At 50.6% G+C, this 21,140-nt stretch overlaps 1 protein-coding gene across 1 annotated transcript in view; it reads left to right on the top strand.

Annotated features, from left to right (window-relative positions):
* Positions 1-21,140, top strand: part of Sipa1l3 (signal induced proliferation associated 1 like 3) — a 204,163-nt gene that overhangs the window by 146,459 nt on the left and 36,564 nt on the right. The window contains 4 exon segments of the mRNA XM_038340138.1: positions 3,172-3,446; positions 6,799-7,050; positions 8,605-8,742; positions 18,858-18,985. Of these exon segments, the coding sequence (XP_038196066.1) occupies positions 3,172-3,446; positions 6,799-7,050; positions 8,605-8,742; positions 18,858-18,985 (793 nt within the window).

Genomic DNA, 21,140 nt, shown 5'->3' with positions numbered 1-21,140 from the left:
GGTGGGATTGGTTAGACCCCGGCTCTCGGCTTCTCTGACTTCACAGTTCACGCATCTTCGTGAAACTGCCGTAGCCAGTGTTTCAGTCTCGCGCCATAAAATGAGGTCTGGTTCACAGCCCTGTCGTGCAGATCTCACATGAGCAGGGAAGTTGAGCAGGGTTGGGCCTGGTCAGCACTTGGGTGGGGTAAAGTGAGGTTTGAACCCTGGGGTCTCTGTCTGTTTGATCTCTTTCTGAACTCATAGACTTTGGGCCGGGTTGACATACTGTAGGCATTCAGTAAATGCTGGCCAGTGGTCGGTTTGTTGAGCGAGTCAAGTCCTCACACTGACTCAAAAGCTGATCTCGTTTCCATCTGATAGATGAAGCTGAGGCTCAGAAAGAAACAGATACTCACGTGAGCTCATCCAGCCTGTGGGTAGCAAATTGTGGTCTGATTCCAAGTTCTTCTCACTTGACAGCCTAGGTCCGAACATAATAAGACTGATCTCTAGATGCCTCCTCAGAATCTTCCCAGGGCTGCCCAAGTGACCCAAAGAAACTTCACACGGTCACAAGCTGGGGTTTCTCCCATGCCCCCATGTTTCCTGTCTCAGTAAAGGCCAGGTCTACCCCTATGGTGAGGTCAGGGGCCTTGCAATCAGCCAGGGTCCCCCTTGTTCCCATGTCCACACCCCATCTGTCACTACCACCTTCAGGCAGCCTTCAGCTGCTTCTCCCATCCCATGCCTCCTCCCTGGCATCAGCTGCCCAGGGTTTGGGGAAGGGGAGTTAAGACATGCTCTCACTGTATAGCTCAGGATAGCTCTGAAGCTGTGGTCTTCTTTTGCGGGGATGCAGGAGTGGTTCAATGCAGGGTTTCTCTGTATAGTCCTGGCTATCCTGGATCTCATTCGTAGAGATCCGCCTGCCTCTGCCTCACTGCGCTAGGATTAAAGGTGAGCACCACTAGGACCTGCTGAAGCTGTATCTTCTACCTCAGCTTCGGGAATACTGAGATTGCCTGCCTGTGTCACCATGCCTGGCTTCTCCCAAATTATTGCAAGAGCCTGCACACACGTGTGTGCAGGGTGTATACATACAATCCTCCCGTGCGTGAGCGCGCGCACATCTCCTTTGACTCCGTCTTTGTCCGCTCTGGCCATCTGGGTGCTGTATTCCAAACCCTCAGCTTACCCTGAGTGCAAGGCGGAGGCTTCTCATGGCCGAGGTCCCTCTCGGTGCCTTTCCCATGGCTCCCTGCTCTACACTCACAGGCCTGCCATTTCTTGAATGTGCTAGGCAGGAGTCCAACCTCAGGGCCTTTATACTGCCTGTCCCTTCTTACTGAAACTCTTTCTTTGGTTGTCCCTTGGCTTAGTCCCTCCCTTCCTGCAGGCCTTTGGCCACTTGTCACCTGAGGTCTCGTCTCGAATTGCAAACTCTCCCAGTAAGCTTGGACCATTTGCTCCCATCTACCATGTGTGTCCATATTGTGTTCACTGCGGTAGCTCAGCATTCAGGAGTTTCATTTGACTCTTTTTGAAATGTTATGCTTTTTGTTTATTTTTGCTTCCCTTAAAAATTTGGGGAGTCTAGATGTATTGGGTCCACAAGTATAAGGACAGTGGTCAGCTGAAGGTGGGACAAGGTGGTGTCGTTCCCGTGGAGCACAAGTATGACGCCCATCAGTGACACAGCCCACGTGGGTCGCAGACTTTATCCGCTAGCATCCCTAGCTTGTGGGGAGGTCTGGCCTGCAGAAGTGGCTTTTAAACTGGGACTAGAGTAGTAACGAAGGATCATCCTAATGAAGACTATAATGTGAGATTCCCCTCGATGTATGAATATATCTTGTTACCATTGGTTAATAAAGAAAGCTGCTTTGGCCTATAGCAGAGCAGAATATAGCAAGGTGGGAAATCCAAGCAGAGGAGGAAAGAAGGCAGAGCCAGGGAAACACCATGTAGCTGCCAAAGGAGAAAGACACCGGAAACTTACCAATAAGCCACAGCCTTATGGTGATTCACAGATTAATAGAAATGAGTTAATTTAAGATGTAAGACCTAACTAGAAATATACCGGAGCCATTGACCAAACAGATTTTTTATTAGCCAATGGTAATAAAACATATTCATAGCATACAGAAGGGAATCACTCACACAAGAATACAAAAAATAGAAGTGGAAGAGGGCCAGGCAGCAAAGATACTAGTACTGCGGTCCTGCAGCCAACAGCACCACTGCTTCCTCAGCCATGGAACCAGCGGTGCTGTACCTGTGTCTATGGCAGCAGAACTGTCCTCACAGGGGAGAGGCCAGACACCCCAGTCAAAGCTCAGCAGGGGTGTAGTTGGGCTTTAAGAAGGCTAGGGACACTGGGAAATGGCTCCGTGGGGTGGGAGCACTTGTAAAAGTGTGGAGACCTGTGGTTTCATCCCCAGCATCCAACATAAAAAGCTAGGCTTGGCCATGTGCAATTCCAACACTAGGCATGAGAGACAGACGAGTCAGTGGGGTTTTCTGGCTACTATCCTAGCTAAGAAGCAGCAAGCTCCAGGCTCAGAGAAAGACCCGGCCTCAAGGAAATAAGGCAGAAAACCATGGAGGAGGACACTTGATGTCCTTCTCTGACCCGTACCTGCACGTGCCTGGACATATACACATGCACGAGTGTACACACACAGACTCAGTGGTTGCCCACTTGCCTCGGATCTACCAGTAAGGAGCCGAAGGTGTCATTCAGTGGTAAGAGCATTTGCCTAGAACCCGGCAGCGAATGGGGCTGGGGTGTGGCTCAGTGCCTAATATACACACAACCCTAGAGTTCATACCCAGTGCCACAAAATTAATACCCTAACCAAAAGGATATGCCTGCTTGCCTCATGGCTCACACAGCTGTCTGCCGTGGGCTGGGAGGTGCAGTCCCAGAAGGCCTGAGGAAGGAGGGAGGCAGGAATATTTGGAGAATACAGTCTATGACTGTAATCTTCTCTGGGATACCAGCCACGGTGGCATGTGCTTATCTCCCGAGAAAAACTGGGTTCTGGTGATGTGTGCACCATCTGAGATCCTGACAGCACCTGGAAGGCAGGTGGGAATTGCCAGTCCATCCCAGAGGGGCTGATCTGACCAGGGTCTTGAGAGTCTCTGACCCAGATCGCGGAGACTCATCCCACCCGCTGCCCACAGGTAATGACCAACGGCTGGGAGACGGTGGATATGACCCTGCGGCGGAATGGCCTAGGGCAGCTGGGCTTCCACGTGAAGTACGATGGGACAGTGGCTGAAGTGGAGGACTATGGGTTTGCCTGGCAGGCTGGCCTCCGGCAAGGCAGCCGACTGGTGGAGATCTGCAAGGTGGCTGTGGTGACACTGAGCCACGACCAGATGATTGACCTGTTACGCACCTCCGTCACAGTGAAGGTAGTCATCATCCCGCCCTTCGAAGACGGCACTCCCCGACGGTAAGGGCATTGCCCGCAGAGGCAGGCGGGAGCCGAGATCAGCAGCTTAGAGGTCTCCCTGTCATACTTATCTCGGGGAATCTCAGGAAAGGAACTTGTTAAGCCTGTGGTTCTCAGCCTTCCTAATGCTCCAACCCTTTAATACAGTTCCTCATGTTGTAGTGACCCCCAACCATAAAATTATTTTCGTTGCTAACTGCAATTTTGCTGTTATGAATTGTAAATATCCAATATACAGGATGTCTGATATGTGACCCCTGTGAAAGGGTCGATTGAGCCCCCCCGGGACTCAAACAGGTTGAGAACCACTGTGATAAGCTATTTCGGTGGCGCTAATGAGAGTGGGGGAGTGAAATCCTTGTGGGAACTGGTTCTCAGTGTGCCCCTCCACAGCATCCGTGAGTGCGTAGTAGTCACATCTCCTAGAGGATGCACAAAGAGCACAAGCAGCTTGTCCCAGGACACACTGGGACGTCTATTGGGCTCCCTGCTGTATTCAAGCCCCATTTGCAGTGCTAGGCGTAGAGCCATGGAGTTTGTGTTCTGCAGGAAAAGGAAGACTGTGAAGTGGCTGTACAAGGTAGGGGTTGTGTGCTTGGAGTCCAGCACTTGAGAGGTAGAGGCAGGGGCGTCAGGAGTTCGAGGTCAGGCTCGACCATGTTGTGTTAAGTTCACAGACAGCCCCAACTACCTGAGACCCTGTCAGAAACAGCAGCAGCAGAAAAAATAAAACCCAAGCCAGCCTAGCCAGAAGGCCTCCGTGTGACAACTGCTTTGCTTCTGGCTGGTGAAGGCTGCTGCTGTAAGCTCTGTATCTGTGCAGGTGTCCTGGAAGGCCAGAAGAGGGCATCAGGTCCCTGTAGCTGGAGTTACAGGTGTTTGTGAACCACCTGACTGCATGCTGGAATCTGAACTGTAGTCTTCATGATTAAGCAGCAAGTGAACCTGGCTTTCCAGGTTTAGAGAACAAAAACAAGTTCCCTACTTGTCCGATACAGCTGCCCCTACCGGACCCCTCCCATTTCAGTCTGCAGTTAGTTTCATGCACCTCAAAGGTACCAAGTCCCAAAGTGCAGATGACCTAGACTCCAGGCCTTCGTATTTAGTGCATTCCATTGGGGCTGGGTATGGTGATGCTACCTTTAATCCCAGCACCCAGGAGGCAGAGGAAGGTGGATCTCTGAGTTCCAAGCCAGCCAAAGCTGAAGAGTGAGATTCCCCTACAAACACAGCAAAAGAAAAAAGCAGCAAGTGTTGGGAGGACACCTGACTGTGACCCAGCACTCATGAGGCTGGAGAAAGATGGCTGAATTTGAGGCTAGCCTCAGCTGTGAGAAAGACCCAGTCTTGGGAAGTGCTGGGGTGCGGCAGTGAGTTGCTTTGCCTGGGTTAGAGGCCTGCTCCACAGGAGGAAATCCACGTCTTATACTGTAAGCCTGGCTTGGAAGGCTGTAGGCCCACTGGAGACGCCACTGCCAGCCGTTTGCTAAATGAATGTGACACTGTCACACTGTCTTCAAGTAACCACTTCTCCCTATAGGTGATGGTACTGTCAGCGCTGGTCACAGAAACTGCTTTATGCAGCGGTCAGGGTGACCGCAGAGCAGCTCAGGCATAAATGGGATATCTGTATCATCCTCTCCAAGACTCAGGGAACAGGGAAGAGGGGCAGGTAGCGTGTAAGCCCGAGGGAGGGTGGAAAGGGAAATGGTGCGGAATGTGGGCTCTGGGCATGGCAAGGCTAGTGCCTTTATTTTATTTATTTATTTTGGCCTTAAAGCAGGATCTCACTATATAGACCAGACTGGCCTTGAAATCGGAGCTCTACCTACCGCTATTTAAAGACATGTGCCCCACTCTGGCTCAGTTTGCAGCTATTGCTAGCTATTGTGTGAGAGCTCGAATAGGTTACTGAATTTTTCAGCTGTAAAACAATATGCTAGAGCGGAAGATATGGCTTAATTGGTAGTGTTCGCCTAACATGTAGAAGACCCTGGGTTCAGTCCCTCAGCTCTGTTTAAACCAGATGTGGTGTGGCACACCTGTAACCCCAGCACTCAGGAGGTGAAGTCCAAAATTCAAGGTCTTCAGCTGTGTTCTCAGCCAGTCCCCCACCACAGGTGACACAGCTCTGGACTAGGTCTCCCTAGCATAGCAACACCTGCCTGCAGAAATAGATCCTTACACTCCCCATCCCCACCCCGGGTATTCCAGAAGTGGCTCCCAGGTTGCACTCCCTGCTCTGCTAAGAACTGCTTAGAGCCTGTGACAGTCCTACCCTAGTCCCTGTGTATGACGAGAGGTGTTTCTGATTGGTTGGGTGTGGGTCACATGCTCATGCCTAGCATCCAGAAGCGGGATCCGCCTGGCTCAGAGCACACAGCAATGCTCAGGATATGTGGCCTTCCTCCACCTCTGCCAGCCTGGCCTCTCTGCTAGCTCTAGTATATGCCAGTAGGGACAGTTGTGTCCCTACTCTTCCCTACCTGGTTCCTGGGGGGCATCTGATCCCCAAAATAGCCACAAGGACCTGCTGAACATCAGCTCTGTCGTATGGCCAGAGAGGTACCCTGAGTAGGGCCTGGACAGGAGCATATCCTCAGGCCCCCTGACTCGGCTCTGCAGCAGCCACGCCCTAGTGTCTGGAGAGGATGAGATGCTCCGGGCCTGCCTCTCAGAGCTTGGCTCTCGGGATCTGAAAGGTGGACATTTTGCCCCGAGCTCAGCCTTCTATAAGCTCAGGATCCCTCCCCGGCTGCGTGGCGAGCTGTGTGACAGCAATAGCGGAGGTGCCAGCCCAGCTTGGATCCTACAGCCCCAGGCAGGATCGCCACACCGTGGTGCATGTGCCAGCCAGACACAGGCCACTCTGCGTCTGTTTCCAGGGTTCTGGGTTTCATGGGCTTTTTTTTTAACCACCTTGCAAAGTAGGTCACCTGCCTCTCTTTTAGCGGCATCTGAGATCCTTAGGAACAAGGCAGAGACTGTCCTTTGATTTTGAGGGCATCGACTTTTCCGGCCCAAGTACTGCTTGGGGGCTGGGAAGGGCTGATTCATTCATTGAAGACATTGGCTGACTAGAGGCCTGGGCCAGAGAGAAGGGGAGGGGACCAGGAGAATCTAAGACTGGGAGGAAGAAAGAGGGACTCAGATTTAGCCACTGTAGCCCTGTGTTGGGTCTGGCCTAGGATTTTCAGCCAGTAAACTTCAGGCCCTAGTTTGAAGGATGCCACTCGGCCTTGAACCAGCATGGTGTGGAGTTGGCCTGCTGTAAGCCAGCCAGTCCCCATCAAGCAGAAGGCCTGCATGCTAGTGGGCCCAGACCCTGGACCTAATAAACTTGTTTTTCTAGAGGGTGGCCAGAGACCTATGATATGAATACTTCAGAGCCCAAGACGGAGTCAGAAACCACCACCTCTGGGGGCCGGCCCCCCTACCGCAGCAATGCTTCCTGGCAGTGGAGCGGGCCCGCCTCCCACAACTCTCTGCCAGCCACCAAGTGGACCACCCCTGCCACTCCTGGCCATGCCCAGTCCCTGAGCCGACTCCCGAAGCAGACGCCCATGGTCCCCTTCCGTGAGTCCCAGCCACTGCACAGCAAGAGGTAAGGACCCCCAGACACCACTACCACCTAGTATCCCACCTGGCCACAAGCCTTCCCTCACCCTCTCTCCCACTCTTGTTCTGTCTGTCTCTCTCTCCTCCCCTCAGTCATTTCTGTTTGTTTCTTTTGTTTTAGTTTTTGAGACAAGGCTTGTATGTTTAACTCTGGCTAATCTGGAACTCCCTCTGTAGACCAGGCTGGCCTTGAACTCACAGAGATCCTCCTGCCTCTGCCTCCTGAGTGCTGGGATTAAAGGCTGACACCTCATCTGGCCATTTTCCCTTCTTACCCCTCTGTTCTCCGCATCGTGTCTTCTTTCCTCCCTACTCCTGGGCAGGCCCACAGGCCCTCGGACAGGGATGGAGAGCTCTCCATATGAAGCTGGAAAAGTTTTTTTTTCAAAAGCCAATAACAAAACATGTAGGACTGGCTTCTGCAGGGAAGCAGGCCAAAGGAAAAGCCCATGCAGGTAGCTGTCACAGCTGCTATCGAGCCCCTGGGCTGGTAGTCACCTCAGGGACTTGATATTAGTATTTAATACTGTTTCGTTTTATTTGGTGATACTAGGGATTGAACCTAGGTCCTTTGGCATGCTAGGCAAGTACTCTTCCACTGCATCCTCAGCTTACTCTTTGCCTTATTTAGAACAGGATCTTGCTATGTTGTTCAGGCTATCCTGGAACTGAAAAGCCTTCTGCTCCAGACTTCTGAGTATGGCCCAGCCAAGATAATCACCTGAATGCATCATATATTACAAGATAAAGCATGCCAAGAGTATGACCCTCCATCCATCCCCATTCTGAAAAAAATAGAGAGAAAGAGAGCGCGCGCGCGCGCGCGCGAGAGAGAGAGAGAGAGAGAGAGAGAGAGAGAGAGAGAGAGAGAGAGAGAGAGAGAGAGGCAGATGGTGCACGCCTGTAATCTCAGCACTTGGGAGGCAGAGGCAGTTGGATCTTTGTAAGTTCAATGCCAGTCTGGTCTAGGTGGGTTCCAAGCCAGCCAGGACTACACAGTGAGACCCTGTAAAGATTGTAATGAATACAATCTGGAGAGATGGCTCAGCAGTTCAAAGCACTTGTTCTTGCAGAGGATCTGGGCTCAGTTCCCAGCACCCGCACGGTGGCTCACAGCCGTTCTAACTCCAGTTCCTCTGCAGGCACCAGGACACCCTGTGATGTACATATATACATGCAGGCAAAATACCCATGTGATGTACATACATGCATGCAGGCATCAGGACACCCTGTGATATACATATATACATGCAGGCAAAATATCTGTGTGATGTACATATATACATGCAGGCAAATACTCGTATACAAAATCTATAATTTTAAATAAGTGAAGGACAGAGGAACATCTTGTCCCAGGAAAGGGCAGAGAATTGTCCCCAGAGGCCCCTATCCTAACTGCAGAAGCTGAGCTTGGGGCCCAGAGCAAAGAAGAGGGGCTTTCCTGCACGAAAATCAGGGGGTGATAGCATGCAGAACTTGACTGAATCTGAGGGTCCTCAGGAAGGCCTCCTTACCCTTCCTCGCTCTTGTGCCTTTGCAGACCAGTCAGCTTCCCAGAGACACCGTTCACAGCATCACCAGCAGGGGCCGACAGAGTCCCTCCCTACCGACAGCCTTCTGGGAGCTTCTCCACCCCAGGATCTGCCACCTACGCAAGATACAAGCCGTCTCCGGAAAGGTCAGAGTTCCCTTTGCTTTTGAAATGATGTCTTCTGGTGAAGGCTGCTTCAGCTTTTTACTCCCAGGAAAGACACCTTACCATCTTACTTGCCATATTCTGGGGTTTATGGACCCCTGGAGGTCAGCAGATGACCACCAGGCTGTCAGCAACGTCAAATTTAAATTTAGAACAAAGAAACAGAACAACAACAAAAAAAAAAAAATCAGAGTTAAGCTGCTCGAGCAAGACTTGTCATCAGCTCTCCTAGCAGGAGAATTTGGGTTGCCATTTCCTGGATACCTATATCACTTTTTTGGAGCCAAACATCGAGCATCCCATTCATCTCTCTGTAGCTCTCACTCGTCAAAACTAGGCCATCAGTATTTTCCAGGTTACATGGTCTTTCTGACTTCAGCTCTCCCCTTAAAGCCAAACCCAACCTGGCAGCATACGCAATCTTGACAAAGTCTCCACAGCTCTCCAGTGCCTTTGGAACAAACCCAAACTGAACCGTTTGGCATTCAAGACCCTGTGAGATCTGATCCGAACCTGTTCCTAACTGTCTGCAGCTCTGGTATCCCAGGTCCTCCCAGCGTATGGATGACAGTCCCACCCCATGGCTGTCCACCAGGTGTTGTTGTGAGCCTCATTTTCTCTGAATGCCTCCCATCTCTTTCTGTAGTCTGTTCGGCCTCCCAGACTCTGTTACCATACCTCCTCTGGCATGGCTGACCCTCCCAGAATTCCCAGAGCCCTCAGAACACATCCTCTGTCCATCATGATGACTGGCCAAGGCCCCTAGAATACTGCAGTCCTTTCCATGCCAGCCACCAGCCCCACTGGCCGTCTCCACTGCGGGTCAGTGGGGAGTCTGTTTCCTAGCCTGCCTTTCTCTTAGGCCACCGGCCGGTTCCCAAGTCATCACACCGAAACTTATTGGTTTTGAATGCTCGGCCTAGCTCAGACTTGTTTCTGGTTAGCTCTTTTAACTTAAATTAACCTGTTTCTCTTTGTCTGCCTTTTGCCTCGGGGCTTTTTACCTTTCTTCCTCTGTATAGCTTACTTTCTCTGCTTCTCTCTGGCTGGCTGGCGCCTGCGCGACTTCTTGCCCCAGGCATCTCCCTTGTTCTTCTCCTCCTCTCATTCTTTTTTTTCCCCCTCTCCTTTTCTTCTCCTATTTATTCTCTCTGCCTGCCAGCCCTGCCTATCTATTCTCTGCCCAGCTATTGGATGTTCAGCTTTTTATTAGACCAATCAGGTGTTTTACACAAAGTGAAACAAATGCAACACATCTTTTCATAATTAAACTAATGCAGCATAAGCAAAAGTAACACACCTGTACACAGTTAAAGAAATATTCTGCAGCATAAGCAAATGTAACACATCTTTGCCCAGTTAAAATAATATTCCACAACAGGAAAGCCCCCTCACCTGAGTGTAGTCAGGAAACCTGCCTGACCCAAGGAACGAACAGACCAGCTCTACCCCTCAGCCCCATCTGGTCCCTTGTTGCACACCGCGCCCCCGTGTCTGTGCTCTGTGCGCTATTACCCAGTTACCGAGCTTCGGGCAAGGGGCTGGAGTTTAAAAAACACAGACACACACAGAGAGGCAATGGCATGGGTCATCCTTGAATTCCCCAAGAATGCCCCCTTTATTGTGTTGAGGGGCAGATTATATAGAGATAGCCACGCCCCAGCCAAACCCACCAGAAACCACTCTCCTGCCATCAGGAACTCCTGAAGGTCTCGTGCTCAGAGCAGCTGTAGGCACTCAGATCAGGGGATTACAAGAAATTCAGGATCTGGGGTCTCACTGCTCCCAACAGTCCCTGACCTAACTGTGGCCACGAGCAACTGCCTTCTCTTAGCCCAGTTAAAGTGGATAGAAAAGAGAAAGGGACAGAAAGGGAACCAAAGGACACAGACAGAGGCCAGCCACAGAGGCATGCCACATAGAGAGAGGCCAACCACTCGGGCATGGCATATGTCCATATGCACAGGGAAAAAAGTGTAAGTTCACTTCAAGGCCTGGTCCATGTCTCCACTGAGTACTGGGACTGACAAGTGGCGAATTCTTGGTTTATAGTGGTGACAGAAAAGAGCAGGTGCTTTGTTTGAAGCAAAACCTGTAGCCTGGGACCAGCCCAACAAACTGAGGTTCTCCCCCAAGGAGGACTGAGCCACACAGGCCTGGGCTTTCCCTGTGTTTCTGTCTGGAAGGCCTACAGTAGACAGTGCTCTGAGAGCCCCCACACTGATCCTTGTTGGATGCTAGGCCTCTGTTAGAAAATCAAGGGGGAGGGGAACCCACTGTTGAGCACTCACTCAGCACAGGACCCCAAGAGCTTTCGGTGTCAGGTGCTAGCAGGAGTGTTCGGCCTCCTCACCTGCAGGGGTCTTGCTGTCCTCCTTTGCTGTGCTCGAGAGAGAGCAAGCACATCAGCTCTCCCCAGGAGGCCCATGCCAGGGGCAGTGGTGGGACTCTCCCCCAGAGGGGAGGGAGCATGGATGAGCAGAACAGCGGGATGAAGGAGTGGCAAAGAAGATTCTGGAATGTGTAGCATGCTGGGATGACACGTGGGCCTCAGTAAGGACCGAGACTGCAAATGGCAGCAACTGAGTGCTAGCAGATGTGGTGGGGCTGCGCGGCTGCCTCGGCTGGGCCTGCAGTCCTGGCCACTCTGCACCCTAAGACAGGAAAAAGAAACTAAAAGAGGAAGAAGCAGGAGGGCCAAAAGTTCATGCCTAATCTGGAATACAGAGTGAGTTCAAGGCCAGCCCATGCAATTTAGTGAGACCCTGTCTCAAAAATAAAAAGTGAGGGAGCTGGACAGTGGCTCAGCAGTTAAGAACCCCGGCTACTCTTGAAGAACACCCAGGCTCGGTTCCTTGCATCCACGTGACAGCTCACAACTGTCTGTAACTCCAGTTCCAGGAGATCCAAACCCTCTTCTGACCTCCACAGGCACTGGGCACATATGTGATACAAATATATACATGCAGGCAACACTCATAAAACAAAATTTTAGTTTTTGTTTTGTTTTTTAAAAAAGAAGATGCAGTTCATTGATAAGTGGGTTGACCCATTTTAAGTTATCCATCCTATAAAGATACTTGGCGAGTTTCTGGGTTTGGGCTATTATAAATAATTCAGGCTGTGAACATGTAACATGTATGTTCAAACATATACATTTCTGCATGGAAATAAGTTTCCACTTGCCTGGGATCGGTGCCCAGTACAGTTGCTTACCATGTGGTGAGTCCATTTTGTGTTCCCACCAGCAGCACATGCGTGATCCAGTTTCTCCGCAGTCTTCCTGCCATGTGGCACTGCCACCATTCTTCATTTTAGCTCTTCTGATGGGCGCATCGTGCTGTCTCATTGTCATTTTAATTTGCATTGCTCTGAGGGCCAACAGTGCTAAGCGTCTTGTGTGCGATCTGCCAGCTATGTATCCTCTCCAGTGAAATGCCTGTGAGCCTTTTGCCAGATCCTACTTCACTCAGGGCTTTGCAGTGTTTGAGAGCTCTTTGTGTGATCAGCCGTGGGTTTTAGTTTTCATCTTCTTTATAGGGTCTTTCCTTTTAAAAAAAGAAAGAAACAGAAGAATGGAAGGAAGGAAAGAAAACTATATACACACACACACACACACACACACACAATCATTCTTTTTTCTAATATAAATCAGAAGTTTTACTGTTGGGCATTTTAAGCCCTTGATTCCCCTATCCCACTACCCTTCATAATGAAGACTGAGCCAAGACCTCTCTAATGCTACACAAGTGCTCTACCACTGAGCCACACCCCAGCCCCTCACTGGGGGATTCTAGGCAGGGGCTCTACCACTGAGTCACACCCCAGCCCCTCACTGGGGGATTCTAGGCAGGGGCTCTACCACTGAGCCACACCCCAGCCCCTCACTGGGGATTCTAGGCAGGGACTCTTATCACCGAGCTGAATCTCTAGCTCTTTCTCCCTACCTGCGCCTCTGCCTCTCTGCCCCCCACCTCCACTTTCATTAAGTTACCCAGCTGTATCCCATACAGGACTTGACACTGATATCCTCCTGCCTCATCCTCAAAAACCTGTACAGGTGTCTCTGCACCCAGTATCCATGATTATTTTGACTTTTGTTTATGTGAGAAGTTTAGGTCAGGTTTTCATTTTTGCCGAGAATGTCTGATTGCTCCAGTGATTTATTGGAAAGCCAACCTTTCTCCTACATTGCTTTTGCTACTTAAAGCAGAATAAATGGGAGGATCTAAGTGGGTACATTTGTATGCATCTTTTTCTGAGTTCTCGGATCATGTTCATCGGTCTTAAGGGATCTCAGGGTCCTCCCAGCAGCTTCACGAAGTAGACTGGTTATCCCCATTTTGCAGAAGCAGAACTGGGGCTCAGCAAAGTGAATCCCCTTGGGTAGCAGTCCGGACAGGGATCAGCCCTGTGACTGGCTGGGTCTGGCCCTGATCATCTCTCGCCTCATGCATGGTCCTCTGGAGCCCTGCAACACAGTCACACACATGCCTGGGGGCTGCGTATCAGGTCTCTTTGGGGCCCCAGTGGTGCCTAGCCTCTACGACTCACGGCTCAGCTATCCTAGCACATCGGTTACTTTTAGGTTGCTATGAACAAACAGCAGCTTCAGGGAAGAAAGGGTTCCCTTGGCTTAGTGTAGAGTTGATAGGCAGTCCTGGTGAGGAAGGTGTGTCTGCAGTGGTATGAAGTAGCCGAGAGGGAGTGCTAGCGCTCAGCTTGCTCGTATCCTCATTTGTATCCATTTCCCCACCCCTCATCTCGGGTTCAGGTAAGCCAGGCTGGCCTCACACCCATCAGATAGCCAAGGATACTCCTGAGCCCTGAGCTCCTGCCTCAGCCTAAGTGTTGGGATTACAGGTGTGTGATGCCACACAGGCTTGTTGGTGCCAGGATCAAGTCTAAGGCTCTGTGTATTCTAGCAAGCACTATGCCAACTGAGTCACATCCCAAACCTGAGCAACACTTTTGCTTTAAAAATGGGAGAACTTGATATAGGAAGTTTCAGTTAGAGTCACGTACCGAGACCCTATCTTTTATTTTTTTTAAAAGTAGGAGGAAGAGAAAGGAAGAATAAAGGAAGAACAAATGAACAGACCCAGGGTGGGGGCGGAGAAGCAGTTAAGAGCACCGGCTGCTCTTGCAGAGACCAGAGTTCAGTTCCCACATGCACATAATGGCTCTTAGCCATCTGTAACTCCAGCTCCAGGGCCTCCAGTCCCCTCTTCTGGCCTCCATAGGCTCTGAACTCAAATGAGTCACGGACATATATAAATAGCCAAAACACTGGTACACATAAATTAAAAATAAATAATAAATCTTTAGGGGCTGGAGAGATGGCTCAGTAGTTAAGGCCACTTTTTCCTGTTGCGGAGGACCTGGGTTGATTCCTAGCCACCCACACAGTGGCCACAGTATTCTGTAACTCCAGTTCCATGGGACCCAATACCGTCTTCTGACTTCCACAAGCACCAGGCATATATGGTATACACATATGCATGCAGGTAAAACATTCATACACATAAAATTAAATATATAATTTTTAATAGTAAATAACAAATAAATATAAATAGATGGCTATTATTTAAAAGAATGAAAGAATTTATCAGGCATTATGGTACACACACCTGTAGTTGCAGCAGCCTATAAGCTGGTACACAAGCATCAGTTCAAGGCCAGCTTGGACCTACATAATGACACCCACTCTCAAAACAAAACTTGAATGATGGAACTAGGTCTCTCCAACCCCTCAGTCAGCTTCTGGCAAAGTCACATTGACGTCCAGAACCTACATAAGCAATCAATACTTATATAAGTCATTGACAGAGGGATGGCCACCATTGCAGCCTCCTGGCTCCACCAACAGACAGAGAAGGTGATGGCTGGGGGTGACAACTGACCGTGGCTGTATCACCCATCATCCCCTGTGCCCCCCGCCCTGTAATCACTCACCCACTATCCCATCAGTGAAGGGAGGAGAGAGGCACATGGACCACGCTGATCCACTTTCATCTCTGCCCTAGTTCTTTCCTCTGTGGTGGTGAGTGCAGACTCAAACCAGCCTCCTGGATGCTTGGCCCTGGTGACGTTTTGAACCCTTCCCCCAGCCCGTCAGAATACACCCAGCTCTGCCCTACAGCCTCAGAACTACAGCTACTCAGCCCTTCATCAGCTCAAACCTTCATCTGGAAAGTGATTTTTATCTCAAGAAAACAGAGTCAGATGGAAGACAGCCATTCGCCCCCCACCCCCTTCTTTCAGGGATGTTTTGCCCAGAGCTCTGCATACATGGCAAAAGAAAGATCTGTCTTCATTTCAGTGAGATTGACCAAAATTTGGAAGTGATAAAAATTGGCCCAGCTTCCAGAGACAGCAGCAAATGGAGAGGATAAGAACCCTGTTCAGGAAGGTAGTGGCAGCAACTGGGGAGGTGGCTCCATCAGGGACATACTGTTTATGATCCCAGCACTGGGGAGGCAGAAACACATGAGTTCCTTGCTGACCATCTAGTCTAGCTAACTGGTTGACCCCAGACCCCAGTGAGAGACCTGAAGAATAACATCTAACCTGAGATTAACATCTGGCCTACACAACATGCCTACACACACACTTAGACAAGGACCAGCTCAGAATGTCGCTGCTCACTTGGTAGCTAGCTCGTGTAAGGAGCTGGGTCACATCTCCAGTGCTGTGGAATGCAGCTGCAGTGGTACTGCGCGCCTGTGGTCCCAGCACTCCAGAGCTGGAGGGCAAGAACAGAAGCCCCAGGTCATCTCTGGTTCCATAGTGAGTGTGAGGCTGGCCCGAGATATGTCTCAAAATGAAACAGCTGCCAGGTGGTGGTGGGTGGCACATGCCTTTAATATCCTAGCACTCAGCTGGTTGAGGCAGGCGGATCTCTGAATTCGAGGCCAGCCTGGACTACAGAGCAAGTTACAAAGAGAAACCCTGTCTCAGAAAACAAAAACAAAACAAAAAACCTGAAACAGCTGTGAGGTAACTAGAGCCAGCACAGCCTGTCCTGAACGGGAGGAGCAGCTGAGACAGGAAGCCAGCTACAGACACCTGTCAGGTTAGGGTTAGCTGCATAACACAGAAATGGCGACTCAGCAACTTTCTTTCTCCATATTGTCGGAGACCCTGCTCTTCATTTTGGATTTGGATTGGGTTTGTTGTTCTTTCTTTTCTTTTCCATTCTTAGTTAGTCCTATGCACCTTGGTGGGTGCATGCATTCCAGGCACAAATATGGAGGTCATTCTCTCCTTCCACCATGCTAGTCCTGGGGATCCAACTCAAGTAGTCATCCTTGGAGCAGGTGCCTTTACCCACTGTCCTCACCAGCCCGGTTTTGGTTTTGTGTTTTCAGTACTGGGGGACTAAAGTCAAGGTCTCACACAAGCTAAGCCAGCCCCTGCTGCTAAGCTACATCCCCAGCTGGCCTTGTTACTTTTCGTCTCGAGGATTCGTCTCGTTAAGTTGTCTAGGCTAGCCTTGAGCTTGCCTGCCATCCTCCTGCCCACCTCCCAGGAGACTTCTTACATACCTTCACTGTTTACTTCATTGGATCCTGGAAGTGTGGTGAAAGCTCAGTAGGGCTTTTCTTACCCAGGAGGCCGTGCAAAGCAGACACTGGGCAGTCAGTGAGGTGCTCTCCACTCTCCCCTGGCTCTGATCCCAGCTTCGGTGCTAGGGACTCGACACTGACCTTTGAGAAACCAAATGAACCGAGTCAGGGCTTCTACTTCCAGCCATGGTGGAGCTGTTCCCAAGGTAGCTGGCCGTGAGTGAGGGCAGCCAGCAAGGCAACAGTACTGCTTTTGTAAAACCTCCAGACCCACCACACACTGGGCCCTCAGACAAATGCAGAAGGAAGAATGGACTGTTGGAGCCATCTGTCTTTTGGGAGAACTGAAAGGCTGGGCCGAGGTCGAAGGAAAAGGGAACAGTCGGGTCTTCTCTTGACAGCGGCATGGAGTTGAGTTTCCTGAAAACCCAGTGCCCCGTCAGGAGCTAAAAACTTGGCAGTTGGAGCAGGTCCTTTATAGATACAACCCAGACTTCAAGCTGGGGCAACTCAGGAGTCATTCAGCACTGGTTGAGTGCTAAGGGTCTTAGCTCTGTCTCTCCTTCCTGCCACACCCTGCTGAGGTGAAGGTCAGACAGGCTCAGCCTTTCTTGGCATCCAAGGCCTACATTATTGGGTCACTTGGCCAGAGACAACCAAAAGTGGGGCTCAAAGGTCATAGAAATGTGTTCTATGCCACAAAGGCAAAGCCCAGGCAGGGTGGGCTCAGGACCATTCATCCCCATGTGGCACAAACGTTGCCTTTGTCACATCTCCAGTCCCCTCAGCAACTGCCTCAGCTCCAAGCTAATGGCAAGAAGGCAAGAGCTATTTATGGTGTCGTATCTAGGCCAAGCCAGATCAGGAGGGGATGAGAAGCCATCTATATCACTGCTTTTATTGCTGTGACCAAACATCATTGTCAATGCAGCTTGTAGAACAAAGAGTTGATTGGGTTATGATCCCAGCGCATTAGAAGCCGTGATGGTGGACACGCAGAAGCAGCAGGTGTGGTTAGAGTCCGTGATGGTGGACACGCAGAAGCAGCGGGTACAAGGTGTGGTGGTTAAAGGCCGTGATGGTGGACACGCAGAAGCAGCAGGTGTGGTTAGAGGCCGTGATGGTGGACACGCAGAAGCAGCGGGTACAGGTGTGGTGGTTAAAGGCCGTGATGGTGGACACGCAGAAGCAGCAGGTGCAGGTGTGGTTAGAGGCCGTGATGGTGGACACGCAGAAGCAGCGGCTGCAGGTGTGATGGCAAGAGCCAGTGAGATTCCTGTGTGGGTAGGGGCCCCTGCTGCCAGCCCCTGACAATCTAAAATTCAATCCCTAGGTCCCATATGATAGACGGAGAAAACAGACGTCCTGCAAGTGGTCCTCTGACCTCTACATGTGTCAGGGTCTAGGCACATGTCTACACTTAAATAGATGTGATGATGTGTGTGTTTTGTTTTGTTCTTGAGACAGGGGTTTCTCATCGCATACAGCTCTGGTTGTCCTGGAACTTGCTTTGTAAGACAGGCTGGCCTCAAAACTCGAGATCCACCTGCCGTCTGCCTCCTGAGTGCTAGGATTAAAAAACATGTGCCACCACCACCAGCAATTAAAAAAAAAATTTAAGGAATGAATCATGAGGCTGGAGAATGGCTTGGCAGTTAAGAGCACTGACTGCTTTTCAGAGGACTCGGATTCAGTTCCCAACACCCACGTGGCAGCTCACAACTGGTCTGTACTCCAAAACCTGACATACATGCAAGCAAAAAACACCAATGCACAGAAAATAAAGATAAATAATTTTACAAAAAAGAATGAATCACAAACCTAAGAAAACAAAAACAGCTATAACTCTATCAAGCTCTTGTCTGACTGAGGGCTAGGGTTTGAGTCCCAAGCTGCCTTGTTTTTAAGCCATGGGCCCTGCCTATCATAAAATCTTCCTCCACCAGTGAAGGAAGACCGCCATAGCCTATGGGCCAAATGTCTCGATTCCTGTGTGTCCTGTCAGACACAACTCTGAGTGCTGAAAGGAAGGACCTGTTGTGATCATCTCTTAACAGTTAGGGGAAACTGAGGCTCTGACCTACAAACCGATTATACCTGCCAGCAAAAGACAACAGTGAGGTGTGAGACCCATCCTATCCAGCCTGGGTCTGCTGTAACCACAAAATGCCTGCCTGACTTGCCTAGCCCCCTCAGAGAAAGGGGAGCTTCCAGGGAGGCTAGATACCCCTTTCTCAGCCAAGAGGCAGAACCCCTGAATAAGCAGGGCAGTCACCCAAGTGGCTCTGCAACCCTCCCTCCTTGAGAACCTGCTGTGCCCTGTACTCCCTGTTGCCACCCACCTCCCTGGCAGGCGTCCCAGGCGAGCCTCTTGCTGAGCTTCAGTTATAGTAGCAGACACCAGGCTGCCTCGCCCAGCCTTGCCAGCAGCTCATTGCCCCAAGCCCACAGCAGAGCCTCCTGAGTGCTAAAAAGCCACCGACTCCCTGCGGCTGTCATTACCGAGAACGTTCCCTCTCTACCCTGCAGGTACGCAGCCGCCCCACATCCGCTACTGTCCTTTGACCCTCACTTTATCCACGATGGGATGTCCAGCGGTGACTCCTCTTCAGGTGGCCTGACTAGCCAGGAGAGCACCATGGAGCGCCCAAAACCAGGTAAGACGTCCTGGGCCCTAGTGCCACCTGCCTTTCCCTGCTGATCTCACAGGTGACTCCCTTCTTCTCAGCTGGCTCTGGACCATGGAGACTATAAAATGATGCCGTGTCTACTTTGCTCATGGGCTTCTGAATTCTGTGGCTCTATGTCATGCTAGTGCCAGGCATCCATGTGACCGAATTTGTGTGGGATTTTTCTGGATTCAGTATTCTTTTGTCTGAATGCACCCCACTCCAGTGCTTGAGGGATACTGGGAGGGGACCAGTTCAAGGCTGCTTAGAAGTATCTTCGTCTATCTCTTCCATGAGCCTGTGTTCCTAGGCTTAGAATAGCTGAGACCGTGTATTTGACTTCATAAGAAACTGCCAAACCACACCCCAGAATGTTGAAGCGTTTCCACTCTACCAGTGGCATGGCCATGTGTCCTCAGCAACCTTTCTGTTTGGACCATCCGAGTGGACATACAGTGCTTCGAATGGTGTGGTTTTCTTTGTAGCTTTCTTTTTAGTTCATTTTATTAAACTTCATGATTCATTCATTTAACTTGGGGAAAGCTTAACTATGTAGCCCAGGGTAGCCTGACACTCATTGTGCAGCTGAGGATAGCCTAGGATTCTTCATTCTTCTTGTCTGTGCCTCATAAGTACTTGGATTACACACACGCATGACCACACCATTGGGTCTGATTTCTTTTTTCTGACTAATGGAATTGAGCATCTTTTCATACATCACACACACACACACACACACACACACACAGCACCAGATATGATTATGATTGTGTACCTGCACCACTTGGATGAATACTTTAAACATAACCTTTTGTAACACCCTTGAAATCCCTTTGATTAGCAGTCGGGTGGGTTCCAAAGGAAGATGGCTAACGAAGTGTTAGAAGGGGAGGTCGCGAGGAGTCCCAGGCAGCTGGGAAGGTGACCTTGGCCATACGCCCAGGATTAGCATCAGGGAGGACTCGGTACAGGTGTGTGTGTCTTGAACCAGGGATAGTGGTTCAGCCCTAGGCAGGGGGTGACTTGTCCCCACTGTGCATCTCTCTGCTGCCTGGAGGGCGGAGGGCACCATTCTTTCTCCGCAGTGGGCTGGTCCTGCCTGCTGCTGCCCATGGGTCTGTGATCTGTTTCCAAGACAGATTTGTGTCTTTTTATATTTCCCACTCCATCAGAAGAGGAGAGGAATGCTGCCTCTCTCTCTTGTCACAGCAAACTGCAAAGTGTGGGAGAATTTCGCAGCATTCAGCATAAGCTCCAGATGGGGGTCCATGAGACCTGTTTCCCTTCTATTCCCTAGAGCCCCAGTACTTTCTTCCTTCCCTGAGACCTTATTATATGGTAACTAACACCTTCCCTGATACACATACACATGTGCACACATGTACACTGGGAAGAGCTGTGTTACGAAATCATTAAGAAGTTTAGAATATATAGAAGACCCAGAAAAGGGGGGAATTCAAGAGAGTGGCAAGGACTTGAAGCAGTGGCAGACTCGGTGCTTTGCCCATCTCCCGTGCAACTGATCAGTCATGAATGACATCAGCAGCCTGGTTTGTGTAGTTGCCGTGTACCTGGCTTGTACTAGGTGCCCCACGTTTCCCCTTCCACTGAGTCACAGCAGCGGGCACCACGCCTGCCCTCCTGCAGAAATGAAGCAGGTGAGGCCTGGAAGGGTTGTCACTTGCCGGAGGTTCTTGCTGGTGAGTGGCATAATTGAGATTTGAACTGAACCTATTGGATCACCCACCACGCACAGAGTGTGGATGCAACAACGTGTTTCCGATACCATAGAGCACCCAGGTTGGAAAAGTGTCTGCTAGAGCTGTCCCATCTTCCTCAGCAGGAATGTGGGCTCTGCAGTGCCCTGGGCTGCCTTGGGACTTCAGCTTCAGGCTGGAAGCTCATGCTTCCATGAGCCCGCTGCAAGTTTCTGGTCAGACACAGGACCTCTGTGGTGACCTTCATCCTTGAGGGTCTGTTGAGTCATGCCTACCAGGCCCCAGGACAGCCTGTTCCTTAGATATTTTCCAAGCCCTTTACGTTACTGCCGTTGCTGACAGGCTGGGAACCCCAGAAGGTGGAGGACTGTGGCAGCATAGACTCTGACCTCCACTTCCTGCCTGACCATTTCTGACTGTGTGGT

This window comes from Arvicola amphibius, chromosome 8, assembly GCF_903992535.2.
Source record: "Arvicola amphibius chromosome 8, mArvAmp1.2, whole genome shotgun sequence".
NCBI classification, from domain to species: domain Eukaryota; kingdom Metazoa; phylum Chordata; class Mammalia; order Rodentia; family Cricetidae; genus Arvicola; species Arvicola amphibius.
Note: the sequence above shows the minus strand (reverse complement) of the source record. Positions and strands in the feature narration are given on the sequence as shown.